Here is a 15772-nt window from a genome sequence, read left to right as displayed (position 1 = left end):
AATCAGAACACGGACTTGGGAATGATGTCACACTCGAGTGAATGGTGTTCTGGTTAGCTTCGTCAGAGAAGTCGGGATTCCAATATGGCGACGCCCTTGAAAACGGTTGTTTTGCTACCCCTCCTCTACAAAAACAAATTACTACTAAAAACATATGCAGCCATAGCTGGACTCGGTGGGCCGATGTTTCTTCTTTTTTTTTTCCCCATCACGGTATAAACAATGAAAGGTGGTGGATTGGCCAGATGCCTCTTCTTCTCTCATTCTCCCCCCTCTCTCTCCTGTCGCTACTTCAATCATTAAACTGATCAATGATCAGCTGATCAGCTTTTCTCTCTCGTTTGTTTATCGCCCACTTTGCACTAGAAAGAGGAAACCAGCAGATGTTGCGTTAAACAGCAGCAGCACGTTTAAGCTTGATCAGCTGTTGTTAGAATTTATTTAATATTAATTTCTAGTATCAGCTGATGTTTGCTGGAGCCACAGCTGTAAAGCTGCTGGTCATGATGTCGGTTTGGATATGTGGTGAGAGGGAAACATGAGGATGAAACCAGGAGATGTCCTTACTGAATCATCAGAGCTGTTATGGAGAAACAGGTTTACCTTTTAGGTGACATGAATGAGTTGAAGTTATGAACTGTTTCTGAGAGACAAATAACACCAGGATCCTTTTCTAAGTAGCTGACAGCTGGTAACTGTGCAGGGGCGCTTCTAGCAAAGTGTTGCCAGGGGGGCAGGTAGGGCATTAACAGGGAGAGGGGGGCACAAAGAAATACTTTTCTTTCTTATTCTCATTTCAAATGTCTCGCTTTTAATAATTATCTGAATCTTACAGCCAAAGTTTTTATCTGATGTAAAATGTATAGAAATCCATTATTGTACACAGTAATTATTTTTCAGGTTCCCATCATATTTTCTTCAGAAGTAGCTAAGTACTGTATATGATGCCAGTATTTTCCCACATTTTCTAGATACTGTACCAGTACTGTGTGTAAAATGTCATCAAAAAGTCAGTTAAGTTTTATTCTTTCTCAACTGTCTTTCTGTCTCCTTTCACTTTTTAAAGGTTGCCATGTTAGAAAAAATATTTTGCTTGCCATGCTTTTATAAATAGTTTATGAAAATATCAGTAAATCTGTCATTTATTAAGTTTAATATTCAGTAATGTTCATGTCTCACCTCTAGTCTTAATTTCAGGTTTCCACCATGTGTTGTTGATAGTTCAGGAGGTTAACTCGACCAAGCAGTCTTTGGGTTTCGGCTAAGTACTGTTTAGAATACCAGAATAGGGAGGATGGTGTAGGTTTATGTTTATTAGATGGATACATATATACCAACAAGGCAGTGTACATCACTGTCACAACAGTGTTTTGTTTTTTATTCAACGGCTTTATGATTTTTCCTATAATGGTGGGCCGGTCTGTTGTCAGAATGCCCGGGCCGCTTTTTTGTCCCAGTCCAGCCGTGTATGCAGCTCATCTGCAATCTAGTGTTACCTACATCTTCCTATTCAGAAGGGAGAATTGCCCAGTTCTGAGTACAATTGAAAGCAACACGACTGCATTTTCCATGTGGGATGTAAAAAGCGCACATGGCACTGTGACATAGGGCTGGAATCATGGCGGCAGTTGACAATGGTCCAGGCGTGGGATTTCTCTCGTGGAAATATGCACATTATTTTTTCCTTTCTGTTGGTAGGTGGCACAGTGCACTGTGGCAGGATAGTGCTAACATGTAAGCAAGCTAGAAGACTGGCATCCTTGCTGGGTATCCAGTTAGGGAAGCAACACATTAATAAGAGAAGTCTGAGTAAAACCAAAGTTACTTTCCCTAGTAACTAGTTACTTTGAAAGTAACGAGTAACTTGAAGTAACTGAGTTACTTATATAAGATAAGATAAGATAAGATAAAACTTTATTAATCCCTCGGGTGGGTTCCTCTGGGAAATTCGGTTTCCAAAAAAAAGCACAGCACCGACAGAAGTTACTTTTGATATAAGTAACTAGTAATGTAACTAAGTTACTAATTTAAAGTAACTTACCCAACACTGGTGAAATTTAAGACTGTCTTCACAAGGAACCAACGTGTAGCTACAATCAACCATCAGTGGCTCAAGACAGCTGCTGTGCTTGACCCACGCTTTAAGGATTTAAAATGTCTTGTAAGGGGAGAGTGAGAAGAGGTTTGGAGCAGCCTTGAGGCCCTGCTGCAGGAACAGTGTAAAGATGCCACCACAGACAAAGAGCCTCCTCCTCTCTTCATTGTCTCCTGACTCTGATTCAGATGAGGAAGCCCTGTGTAACAGGGCCGTGAGCTTGTACAGAGCAGAATCCACCATCAGCGAGACAGGCTGCCCGCTGCAGTGGTGGTCCAGTCAAGCAGCTGCCTGTCCTGAGCTGCAAGTATTTGATTGGTTCTCCCACTTCTGTCCCATGTGACAGACTGTTCTCACCTACAGGTCACAACTGCTCGTGACCTAAAGAAAAAAGAAAAGGCTATGAATAAGATAGGAAATAAATATGTAAATTAAAAAGGGTAAATTTAACTAGGAAGGAATAAAATAAATAAAATATAAAAATTAAAGTTAAAATTGAAATAACTGTGTAACACAAATTAGAATGAAGGGTATATTTAACTGGGAAAGAATAAGATAAAATATATAAATTAAAGTTGAAAATAAAATAACTGTACAACAAAATACACAATACACAGTATAGAAATATATAAGAATGTATGAGAAATATAAATATATATATACACAATAACAGCAGCTGTACAAGTATTAAATGGAAATGAAGAAATATAATGCCCAGTGTTGTGCAATCCACATTTGTAAGTGTCTTGTGCAGTGCAAATATGCTTAAAGTGATTAAAGTGATTAGGTGTTGTATTGTTTGTAATGTCGTTCGAGCACATACTGAAGAAGCCAATCTCTGTAGCCCAGTGGTTCTTAACCTTGTTGGAGGTACCGAACCCCACCAGTTTCATATGCGCATTCATCGAACCCCTCTTTAGTGAAATTTTTTTTTTTCTTCAAATTCAAGACATAGATATGATTTTTACTGGTGCACAAAATGAGCCGTGCATGAACATCACCTTGTTCAAAGAACAAAACCAACACAATGCATGAACTTACAACAAATTACATACCTGCAAATCAGTGTGACTTCTGCTGTTGCCTTTGAGAGACCAGTTCAGATATGCGTGACTTCACCTTAGCAAGTGCCAGTCTCATGTCATTTTCACAGAACAGTCTGTTCCTTTTCTTCATTTTTATGTCCAGCATTGTCGAAAAGGGTTGCTCGCAAAGATATGTTGTAACAAATGGTATAAAAAAATCCACGGCTTTCTTAGCAATAATTGGATACTTGTCCATTTGTCGACACCAAAACATTGAGAGCGTTGTTGTTCTGAAGAGTTGCTGTTGAACCTGGCTCTGCTGAATTTCAATGATTTCGTCAAGGTATTCATCATTGACATAAATGAATAAATTCTTTACAAATCCTACCATGTGGATTCATGGATTTTTTTTCACATTCTGTCTCTCACAGTTGAAGTGTACCTCTGGTGCAAATTACTGACCTCTGTCATCATTTTAGAACTTGCACAATCGGTGGCTGACTAAATACTTTTTTGCCCCACTGTAGTTAGTATGGATTAAAATGTTTTAAAAAAAATCACACGAAGTACTACCACGACATTCACATGTTGACTACTGCACGCGCAACATTCCCCGCAGCCCTGAACAATTGTCAGTTGGAAAGTTACATATCGCCCAGCCTTACCACAGTATAAGTCTAAATAACATTTGACCACTCTATTAGGTAGTTGTTGGGATCATCTTTCCAGCTTGGCTTTATAACAGTTGTTTATCAACTTCTTAACATCCATCAGGAGATCAATGCAATTTAAATATTTTGGGGATGGGATCATAAACATTACAAACCTTATCTGAGTGGAAGGTAAAATCAGTCTCCTCATGGTTTCCTCTGTGTTCCCAGAGATGCCTGATAATGCAGAACCACCTGAATGTTGACAGAAAAAGTAGGATCCATGTCCGAAGTCTCACCTGACACACTGCCATGATGCTTAGAAACTGTGGACAACTGGTCATAGCTGAAGGTCCAGCTATCATTACCAGCGAGGATGCGTCAAGCAGAATAAGGTTCACTCTCTGGAAGTTTGATGTCCACGGTGAAATCACAAAGCACATGTTGAAGTTGCCAGAATGAGACTTCCATCGAGGAATCTACACATAACAACAGGCATTTAAGAACTTTTAATTATGCTCTATGATGAACGATCGTGGCTCAAGAGTTGGGTGTTCGTCTTGTAACCGGAAGGTTGCCGGTTTGAGCCCCGCTCGGACAGTCTCGGTCGTTGTGTCCTTGGGCAAGACACTTCACCTACCGCCTACTGGTGATAGCCAGAGGGGCCGATGGCGCGATATGGCAGCCTCGCTTCTGTCAGTCTGCCCCAGGGCAACTGTGGCTACAACTGTAGCTGCCTCCACCAGTGTGTGAATGAATAGTGGAATTGTAAAGCGCTTTGAGGGGTCCCGAAAAGCACTATATAAATGCAATCCATTATTATTATTATTGATGTGAAACTCACCTTAAAATCGAACATGTTCTGCTTCTAGCCAATGTAATTATTTGGGTAAATCAGTCAAAATCAAGCAATAAAACAGAAAACAAGCTAGCAGTGTCCAAATTGCAACTGCAACTGATGACTTTATACTTATAACTTGGTAATTCAAGGCCAATCATTGACTGAGTGGCCTTTAGATACAGCTGCTTAAACTGTTTTTGCCTTGGGCTATTTGGGCTCCTTTGCTGCTTTTATAAGATTATCTTATATAGTTTGATAAAATCTAGTTTCTATCCAGCGAAAACTAGTTTGATCACTGCTCCAAATCTCTCGAGTAGAATTGTTAGAATTGTTGTGTACTAAAAAAAAAATGGAGTGGGGCTAACCATTGAGGAATATTACTGGTTTCTTCAATTGGTGTCACACACTGAGAGCACACCCTGGGCAGGAGAATAGCTCCCCTTCTTTATTCTTTTCGTTTAAATCCAGTTTGGGAAGCCTCACATCCTTTGCAGCAGATCTGATAACCGCCATACCGGATAACATCGAACTGCACTAGCCTCTAAGAAGTCCTTCCCTGGGGTGCAATTGCCATTGCCGATCTCAGCATTAAAATAGACCTTTGATGGTCATTATTAAGATAAGCATCATGTTAGTCTAGCAGAAGATTAAACTGATAGTGTCAGAACTTTGAACGACTGTCTTTTTGTTGGAGGCTTGAAAAAGCAGAGATATTAGATAAAAAGAGCCCCTCTTAGTTACTGGGACGAGGTAGCCCTCGAACAAGAATTTCAGATTTCTGTTGTTGTTTAATGCTACTTGTTAATTTTGTTTAGCATATTAACTATCAATCAGACAGCATGCTTTGAGGGTTTTTTTCCAAGTTCAAATTTCTGCATCCAGTCTCTTTTTCATCTCCTCCTGACAGAACAGCACAGGTAAGATCCTACACTTCGTATTATGCTTTTCCTTAATAAAACCACATCCGTATCTGTTATCAACTAATCTAAAACAATATATAAAATAAATTGTAGTGTAACCCAGCTGGAGAAATCTGTTAAAAGATGAAATGATTTGTAAATGATTTGTGTAGTTGTGGAATTGTTCTTTTGTTTTCATTTTATTGTTACACACAAGAAGTGATGGTCTGAAAGAATTTGTTTTGGTTTCTGCTCTTCTTGCTGGGTCGAGCAGGACCTTTAATTTTGAAGATCCATCAGGAAGTCATTCACTGATATGTTGTGTTGGTATGAATAATGCAAAAAACAAAATCCCAATGCGGTCTTGACTAGTGGGAGAAACTGACGTTTGTGCTGAAGCTCAGCTTCATAAAAGTTTTTAAAAAACTGCAAGTTTAGACTACTGCATAAGGTCACCTCTTAATAACTCAATAACACTTAATAACTCAATAACACTCAATAACAGTGAGAGGAATAGATATATCTTCTGAAGTTGCCAGAAGTGTCAGCTAATGTAATGTTGCTGCATGTGTCTCAGTAAGCTAACAAACTGAGAAGTCATGCATTTGATGCAGAGTATTATTTTACTGTCATATTTGCCAAATGAATAAGGACATTCTCCCATACATTAGTCACTCCCTTGTTAGTTTAAGAGTCATTACATTATTTTTTGTCTGTGACAGTTTTCAGTCATCCTTGAAGGTTCTGGACTTCTTTAAGTTGCTTGAAGACGTTTCCCCTCTCATCCGAGAAGCTTCTTCAGTTCTAGGGTCAAATAGTGGAAAGTCCCAGATATAAGCCCTGTGGGAGAGGGACAATGCACCCCCTAATGGTCCTCTACCTAATCACACGAGCTAATAGTGTGTACACTCAAAAAAGTCAACTAAGGCAGTTGTTTGATTAATTCAATAGACATTTGTCTATTTAACATGAACATATTGAGTTTAGGTTTTTAAATCATTATCAGTTGTTGGTTTAACATAAAATAACAAAAAGTTTAATGAACTAGATTTGCATTCTTCAGTTCAATTAAATGTAATTATTTTAAATCAACAACTCTAAAACCGATGCCTAGTGCGCATGCTCAAACTTCCCAGAAGTGAAAAGGCACCGATGCCTAGTGCGCATGCTCAAACTTCCCAGAAGTGAAAAGGCGGGAACGCGGAGAAAGTTATGTGTTCAGTGAACTGCCATTTCCCCCTGCGGAATCTTCCACAATACAGGTAAGTAATAAATAACTCAAAATATCTTAGTCAAACGAAGTTGTTCTGTCCGTTAATTGTTTAACAATGTTTTTAATTCCAAATGTGTAAGTTGTCATTAGACAGCGGGAGTGGAGCAAATGCAGTGAAAATCTGGTATTAGACGGTGCCAATCGGTACCGTCTAATACCTGATTTCTAATCCGCTCTGGGTATATTTATACTATTATTAGCATTTCCACTTCATTGTTTTTCTTTTTTTTTTTTTTTTTTACCTGTTTTTGCAGTTAGTCTTATAGTGTTTTTAGCGGTTATTGATATGTTTAATTCAATATTTAACACGTTTGTAATTCACTTTCAAAGTAAATGAAGTTAGCTAAAGCTAGTATGGTTGTCTCATTGAACTTTTACCTAGCTCTGTTAGCATTCACTTTGGTTTTAAATGACGGTTATTGCAAGACATGGTCTTTGTTCACTTTTTTTTATTATTATTTGCATTTTTTCTTTCTTTCTTTCTCCTTTTATTTTAAGCATTCGGCCTCTCACAGTAATGCAAGTTAAACTAGCATGCGCGAGTTGCTAAATATTAGCTGTGTCCAAATTCAGGGGCTGCATCCTTCGAATTGACTTGATCGCTAGTGCATGGGAAAAAGAGCATAAACACGAGGTCAGAGGAAAAGGCAATGGCGGATAGTTATGAAAATTGCCTGTCGGACCTTTACCGCAACTACCAGCATCTTTATTGCATAGTGTGAAACACTGCTATTACATTTGGCAACAGATTGGATATTTATCTGTGAATTTTATATTGCAAGAGGTATTTATATGTATTTGTATTTTTTTTTATACATTTGCAACAAAGTAAAAAAAAATCCACTGGAATTTTTATAAAATAATTGTCTGTTTTCTTTACCATAGTAACCATAGTGCCTCCTCTTTAATACATGGTAAGCCTTTTACCATCATATATTATGATAGTTTTATGATTTAATCAAAGTGGAAAAAAAGGTGCCAATAAAACCATCCTTAAAACTGCTTTTCTTTTTTTCTTTCAGTGACTTGTATGTGGCAGTGCAAGCGTTGTTCCATCAGGGAGAGTAGTAGGTACAAATTATTGAAACGCTGTACAGGGCTCGCAAAATCGCTAGCCCGACGTCCCGGGGCTAGCGATTTTTCCAGTCGGGCTACCAAAATCTATCTCTGCCCTGCCCGTCCGGCTTTTGTAGGAAGGAAAAATATATGTCAATGCTTTTGCATTCTTTCGGAAATGTAGCTGGGTAATTATATCATTGGCATCGGTGAGCCACTGTCAATATGTGACATATTGAAATCGCGTTTGAATTTGCGCTTGTTTTTTGCTTTCACTTTGCAATCGTGCGAACTGTGTATAGAGAGCGACAGGACTGATCTGTGAGTGAGGATAATTTGCGCACCAATTCCTCTGACATCGTCTTATCAATCGTTAGCTTACTATGCAAGCATGACAAGTGAAATCTCCCGCAGCTTAAACATGTGAGAGGTTGATCGCGCAGAGAATCGCTGAGCTTATGTGAGTGCGTGTGTAAAAGCAGGAAGATATATATTTCAGTTCTGCTGAGCCAAATAAGACAGGTCAGGGTGAAGAAGTGACAGCCAAAGAAAAGCTTACCACAAAACGGAGAAGTTATGACAAATCAGACTATAAGGCAAAAAGAAAGTGCAGCTTTATGGTTTCATGGACAAAAGGATTTCTGTGGCTGCAATATGACGAGCTAAATAACCAGGGCTGCACATAAGTGGTCCGCAGGTGCGCATTCGCTGTCAAAATAAAAAAACACGCACAAGAGAAGAAGTTGCAACGCGTGCTTGCGTACATAAGATTTTCAGGAGGAGGACAGACATTTGTTTAGAACTCTTAAAGATGTCAAGAAGCTCCTTTAAGCAATTACTTTGGTGTTCCTCCACCTCCAAAGAAATGTCAGAAGGAGTCCGAACCACAAAAGAAGCGCGTATTCTCAGAAAAGTGGTTGAAGGAGGTGAGCTGGCTTCAAACAAATGATGAACGCACAGATGTGGTGCAGAATGTGCCGTGAAAATCCCACTCTAGCGGACAAAAACAGTGCTTTTTATATGGATGCAAACGCGCGTTGCAACTTCTTATCTGGTGCGCGTCTTTTATTTTGACAGCGAATGCGCACATGCGGACCACTTATGTGCACCCGTGTAAATAACATAATGTTCTGCCGGGTGTGTTGTTGGTTTTCCCTCGATTCCTGAGTCGACAAGCGCCTTTGTTACTGGGACCAGTAATTTTAAGAAAGGCCCCCATTAGAAATGGATTATTGCTCAGTCTGCAATATCTTTCCCAGAACAAACACCAATTGCAAATAATATACTAAAAATAAACCTGAAAAATCTGTTTAGAACAGCATACTATGTTGCAAAGAGTGAACTACCACTGGTGCAATTTAGCAGTCTTTGCAAACTTCAAAAAGCAAATGGCCCAGATCTTGGTTCCACTTGCCTCTTACTTGTGACTTTAGTGGAAATTTCAAATTCAGGATCTGACACAGACTGATTCATGTTCTACACAGACAGCACTGATGTCTGCATGGTCTTCTAAAAGCAGCTTTAGTCAGCTTAGATGTGAAGTGAGTGAAATATACAGTTGAGTTTTTAATCAATGTATTTGTTCTCTATTGCAGATTGACAAGGAGTTTCTGCGAATCACCACAAAGCCTCTGCTATCTACTTTCTTTGCCGAGCTTGACCAATACGCGCCACGCTTAATGGAAATCTTTCTGACCAAAGGAGGGACACGTGGAAAGAAAATAAGAGGTCTCATGCTTGCCATCTCCAAGGTTTGTATTAGGATTGAGTAGACTTTGTCATAGGCAGCAAAAATAACTTTTATTTGGAGATGAAGTTGTCAATTTTGTTTCAGCTTAACAAATGGTACATGCCAGGTTCTAACCTAAAGAATAATTATGCAAGTTAACTGATTACCATAGCTTTAAGAAAAACAGCCTGGTTTTGGCTCATATTATCTCCTCCTCCTCTCCAGCATGACAACATCCATACCAGACGAGCATGCATCTTGAAGTCTTTGTGCATCTACCTAAACGAAGACTATGAGAAGTTAATAAAGGAGTACTTGGTGAGTCACTGTGACAGCATGTTGACCGTAACATTCTCATACAAATTGTGACGTTGCCTCAAATGCAAATCGTTAAAATTAAAATTTTGAGATTAGCAACAAGACACCTGGTATTGGGGAAAGGATGTCTTGAATACCAAACAGTATTAAGCGTTGCAGAATTTCTGGGATTTGGTATTGGAAGGAAAGAAATTTATGCCTACTTAAACTTGATACACAAACATACAATGCATTTAACATGCATCAAGACAATATTGCTTTTGAATCTGTACTTGGATTAAAACAAGTCCTGTTGTTTTTTCATTGCTATGGTCATCAGTATTTGTAAATAGAAATGTCTATGAACTTTGAGCTGTTTAGTACTAACACTTCTATACCTGTTTTATTTTAGCAGCTGAGTTAGCCTTTTCTCGAGTCCTGTCCCCCTAAGTTACTCTTGCTACGTCCGACAAACAAATGGTTTCCTCTGCGCACCAATGGGTACCCGAATGTGCAAGCAGACATGCTTCATAATGTTCGGTACAGTTACCTGGGAATGGGGCCATACACACTGTTTAATCCATTCACGTTGTTTTTGACTTTGTGAATGGAAAGACCACAACTCCTCCAGACACAATCTCTCGGCGTATCGGTGGGCACACCGCTTCTCCATCTTGCTTGAGGTTAATGTTTGTCAGACACAGTAACGGTTGCTATAATGTGTAATTGGACAATGGCCCTTTCGGGGGAGGGGCCGGTGAGAGGTCAATTATGCCACCTCTTTTGACATGAGAGGTGTATTTTATAATTTATGTATTGGAGTAATTACTAACAACTACTTTAGTGGTGTAATTTTCTGTTTATTACTTTGACTACTTGGATTTTATGAACAGCATAGAAACAGTTGTTTAAACAATCTCTTAAATTTTACTTTGTTGTCTTATATTTTTTCATGTAGGATACGGACAGCGAGGCAAAAAGCTGCATGGAGCAAACTGTGATGGGGGTGTACGTCATCCAGAAGGAGGGTGCTGAACCTGAAGATGACCCAGAGGACGTTGGTGTCCTGATTGAGGGTGTGGAGGCTAACACTGATTTGGGTAACATTGCACAAGCATGTGCTCTGTTGTTTGGACTCGTATACTGTTTGAACCTGAGCTACCCACCAGAACTTAAATGCACCTTTGAAGTCCTCCAGAAGATACTTTTAAATCTTGATGGACAAAAGCTGTCTTCAAAGGCACAGTTTCTGAAAAACAAGCTTATGGGGTGAGGGCACTTGAAAATGACTGATAGGTCTTGAATGGTTCATTGGTGCAATGGTGATTTCCAATATATAATGGTAATATTTGAGTTGTTTATATTTTTTTCTTTCATTTAAAATTTTTTTTTTTTAAGTTTTTGGATTCTCTCTGTTGGGCAATTCACCTTTTATACAGCACTGCAGATGATTTTTGTTTGTCCTTATATAGATGGCTCAAAATGGATCAGAAGTACTGACAGAAGTACTATGTTGTGTTTATGTGTCAAGGTCCTGTAAAGTTTAAGACCACTGCCACCTGTTAAGTTCACTGTATTATTGTTTCCATTTTGCTTGCTAGCATGTTTTAAAACACAGCAAAACTATATTGCTAGCTGTGGAGGACTGCAACCAAAATTAAAAAAATAAATACAGAAATGTAAAAATTGGTCAAACTAATAATTATTTCAATGAGATACACCAAACAAATATAGATTTTCATCACCTATGGATTGTTTTGTTGTTGTACTGCCCCCAAATTATTTCTAATTATTTTATTTTTCCAAATTCACACAATAGTAATTCTATTTTGTCAGATGTTTTAACTTGCCAAGTGGGAGATGTATTTTTTATCTTTTAGTTTAATTTTTTTAAAATGCAGTCGATATATTGAGCAAATTTTGCATCTGTTTTTAGTTGTGGAAGCTTTGGTTCCAACATATTACCTATGTAAATAAGTATTCTAACGTTTTACCTTTTGAAGTGGCATAATGCTTGCAGGTGTACAAAAATGGTAAGCTTTTATATTGTCCACTAAATCCAGTTAATAAAGATAATGTTATCATAATCTGATTGTGACTTTTTTTGTAAAGTAGTGGGTTTCTAAATGTGTAACAAATGTAAACAAATCTAATTGAAATAATTTGGTTGAAATGAGTGAAATCATTGACTTGATTAACAAAGTAGTTGTTGAAACAACAAGATTTAATTCTGTTTTCCTAAACTTTTTAAATTGTGTAGAATGAATTAAAACAAATTTCACTCTACATACTTAAATAAATCACTTCAAATCAATGTAAGTATAGTATGTTGATCCAACGTAATCTGATTACATTAAACCACCAAATGCTAAATGTGTTGGTTTGACATGATCGAAAAGGGTTTATTGTACTTGGTTAAATTGTGTGCAAAAAGGGTGCCATGATTAAATTGTGTTCATCCAACAACAGATTTTTTTGAGTGTAGGTCACAATCAGCCAGGGTTTCGGGTGAGCTCATTGTGAAACCTGGCCCCACCCTATCATGTGATTTCCTGAGGTCAGATGGCCCAGGATGTGAGTGGGCGTTAAGGCGTCTGGGAAGGGAACTCAAAACCGGATCGAATGGGACTACCTCTTTGCTGTCTTGAATAGGTTTGGGTTTGGAGAAAGGTTTGTGTCTTGGATCAGACTTCTTTATACTCAGGCTTGTGTCATCACCAAGTGTGTTCAATCTGAACACCTGTAAACTCTTTAGCGTTAGCACTTGAGCAATCTGACATTCCTTTTAAACTCAGCCCCTTGGGGTTTAGGTACTTGGGAAATAATATCACACGTACTTTGCCTTCACTGTTTTCAGAGTTTTGCCCCCGTGGTCTAACAATTTACATCAGATTTCCAGAGGGGGAACTCTCTCCCCTGTCACTAATAGGCAGGATTAATATTATCAAAATGAATGTGCTACCCAGATTTCTCTTTTTATGTCAGTGTATTCCCCTATTTCTGCCCAAACAGTTTTTTAAGTTCTTAGACCAGATGATTTCTTCTTTTTTGTGGAGTGGGCAAAAAAGTTGCTTCAAATCCGAGATTGTAGTTGCTAAGAAATCATCAATTTCTTCTACCAACGCTGCCTATTTGATTTGGCACAAAAGAGGCATAAAAACCATGAGAGCCCTTTACAAAGATGATGTCCTACTTAGCCCTTCAGAGCTGTCCTCAAAATTTAACCTACCTCCTTCTCAGTTGTTTCTCTACTTTCAAATTAGACACCGTGTCTCGTCCCTGTTTCCAAGTTTCCCAATTCTCCCAGCTAACCCACTATGGGTTGACCTTCTGGTTCTTTGGCCTAATCAAAAAAAAAATCACCTCTATCTAATATATATATATATATATATATAGCAGCTGGATGGCGTAGTGGTTAGACTACATGCCTTTGGAACAGAGGATCGCAAGTTCGATTCCTGCCTGGGGCGTCTGTATCCAGTAAGGGTCTTAAGGCTAGACCCCCTATGCTAAGCAAGCCTACCGCAGACATGAGCGAGACAGATAAATATGAAGGCATGCGGGAGGGACCTATGGATTCTACGATACCCAACATCCACAATGACGGCGAAACTATATATATCTATAGTGCGCTTACGGTGACCGATTCTGACTCATCAGGTAAAATTAGAACCTCCTAGGAGCGTGATTATGAATATGATTATCCACCTTAACATATGTAAAAAGATGGTCGAATTAAGGGAAGCAGTTCCTTAGCAGCCTATTCATTGCTTAACCAATGCAGAAAGGCACTATGAAAATGTTTCTTCTCATAGTCTTTTGCTAATATCCAGAAAGCTATAGCACAACCTGCAAAACTGCTCCTTCCCTGGCTGAGATTCTTTTTGTTTTCTTCAAAACGATCTAAAGTGACAGAAGCACTACCAGTACCCACCTGAGAACCATGCCCCTAAGGAGGTTAGCCAGTTAAGCAATCTTTGCCTCACCTGAAGAATATTTTTGACAGAGCCATCTAAACAGTCAAACGCAATGTGTCGTGAAACACAGTGTATATGTTTTTATTGCAAGACAGCGTTCACTGAACAAAGACAGGGTTGATCAAAGAGTCTGTTATAAAGGGACAAATGTAACTGGGGTTGAGTTTCCTTGATATAAATCTGAGTCGAGATATGTCTGATGGAGAGTCAAACCTTTTGACCTGGAAGGTAGTTAGGAGAAGGGATGCTAGCTACTTATTTTGCTGCTTTGTCTGCAACAAGGCAGCCTGGGCATCTCTCCAGATCCTGTGACAGATGAAAGAAAAATCTCACCTTCGGTAGCAGAAAGCAGTACTGGTTGATGAGATGCTCAAAAGGTTAAAGACTAATTGCAGTTGATGTCTTAAAATTCTAATGGTATTCAAGCGAGGTAAGTTGTCGGTTCCACGTGGACTGGTTGAAAGAAGCTCCACACCAAAGGGCTGCCTCACACTCTTTGTTTGCTCTCTCAGCTTGACCACTGGTTTATGGGTGAAAACCAGAAATAAGGCTCACTTGTGTTCCAGGATAGAACAAAATTACTATACCCAACATGTCATCTGTGGCCCGCTGTCAGTAATGGTGTCCAGTGGGAGTTCCTGGAGGTGGAAAATATTGTCCACAAGGAGCTGAGCAATCTCTAAAGCAGAACAACAAAATGTGCAGCCTTAGAAAAATGAGAATGAGAATGATGGTGTTAATAGCTTACAAGTGACAAAATCCACCGCTTTGTGGGACCATGGTTGTCCAGAAGTCAGAAGAAGGTGAAGCAGACCGGAAGAAAACCAGAAGAAGATGCTCTATTGCTCTCAAAACTTTTTCCTCCAGACTCGCTTCCTCTGCCAGAATCTAGAAATCAATGAAATACCTGCAACGCTCTGCTTACCTTGCCATATGGTGAGGAGTCTGTCCTGCTGTGTTGGGACTTTACCATTTATAAACAACTGATTTCAATTTGCTTAAAATACAAACAAACAACAAAAAACCTGTTAAACATGAAAAGACAGGTTAGGGTGAGTTTTCAAAACAGCTTGTGCCCATTTTAAAGCTCGATCCCACAGTAACTGTATAAGGAGCACTATCTTGGTGCCATTAGATCAGGGGTGCCCAATCCTGGTCCTCGAGAGCTACCGTCCTGCAGCTTTTAGATGCATCCCTACTCCAACACAGCTGAATCAAATGGTTTGATTACCTCTTCAGCATGCCATCGTGTTTGGCAAAGGCCTGATAACAAGCCATTCATTTGATTCAGCTGTGTTGGAGTAGGGATGCATCTAAAAGCTGCAGGACGGTAGCTCTCGAGGACCGGGATTGGGCACCCCTGCATTAGATGAATATGTGTGGCATTGCTGTCTAAACACTAGCATGCCCTGAGCACTCGGATAAAACTGGTGAAGAAAATGGGTTATAGACTGGCATAGATGAGGAAGTAGGAGAAGTCAACCCATTTCCTAGCTCAGCTATTTTTTTATATACCGAAACACCCCAATAACTTAGTGGAGGCAAGAGTGTGGCTGACCTGAGCTGAATCTGCTGAGTCTGCAGTCCAATTCAGGCCGGATTGCTTTCAGATGGACTCAAAATATAAACTTGATCTTTCTATTGTCAATGACAACAGAAAGATCCAGTTACCTAGAGCTCCAGAGCAGTCTGATCCACATCCCAGTTACAGTCACAGGAAGGCAACGATATACTCGAATCTTCAATCCTCCTTTCCACAAGATCACTTTCACTCAGGACTACTCACACACAGTGTGCAGAAGGTTAGTTGGGGTCCACTAACAGGTCTTATCTAACAGTTCAGTATTGAATGGACACCTTCCTCCAGCTTAAGTAGGAGACAGCTGATCACTGAATCAGACACAGGTGAGGTACTGTTCCCAGCCCAGGC

General features: G+C 39.3%; 1 protein-coding gene across 1 annotated transcript; it reads left to right on the top strand.

Moving 5' to 3' along the window:
• The first annotated feature begins 6672 nt into the window (after positions 1 to 6672).
• Positions 6673 to 11952, top strand: LOC143414043 (uncharacterized). The gene is made up of 4 exons (XM_076877677.1): positions 6673 to 6772; positions 9435 to 9590; positions 9794 to 9886; positions 10824 to 11952. The coding sequence occupies exons 2-4, from the start codon at positions 9519 to 9521 to the stop codon at positions 11136 to 11138; spliced, it is 480 nt and encodes a 159-aa protein (XP_076733792.1). The 5' UTR covers positions 6673 to 6772; positions 9435 to 9518; the 3' UTR covers positions 11139 to 11952.
• The last annotated feature ends 3820 nt before the right edge of the window (positions 11953 to 15772 follow it).

This window comes from Maylandia zebra, linkage group LG19 (assembly GCF_041146795.1).
Source record: "Maylandia zebra isolate NMK-2024a linkage group LG19, Mzebra_GT3a, whole genome shotgun sequence".
Classification (NCBI taxonomy): domain Eukaryota; kingdom Metazoa; phylum Chordata; class Actinopteri; order Cichliformes; family Cichlidae; genus Maylandia; species Maylandia zebra.
The sequence above is the reverse complement of the archived record's forward strand: the minus strand, read 5'-3'. Positions and strand labels throughout refer to the sequence as shown.

Excerpts from the sequence above, each read along its gene's own strand:
- LOC143414043 (XM_076877677.1), top strand. The coding sequence starts at position 9,519 with ATGGAAATCTTTCTGACCAAAGGAGGGACACGTGGAAAGAAAATAAGA. Across the intron at positions 9,591-9,793 it reads TCATGCTTGCCATCTCCAAG|CATGACAACATCCATACCAG; the intron begins GTTTGTATTAGG and ends CCTCCTCTCCAG. Across the intron at positions 9,887-10,823 it reads AGTTAATAAAGGAGTACTTG|GATACGGACAGCGAGGCAAA; the intron begins GTGAGTCACTGT and ends TTTTTCATGTAG.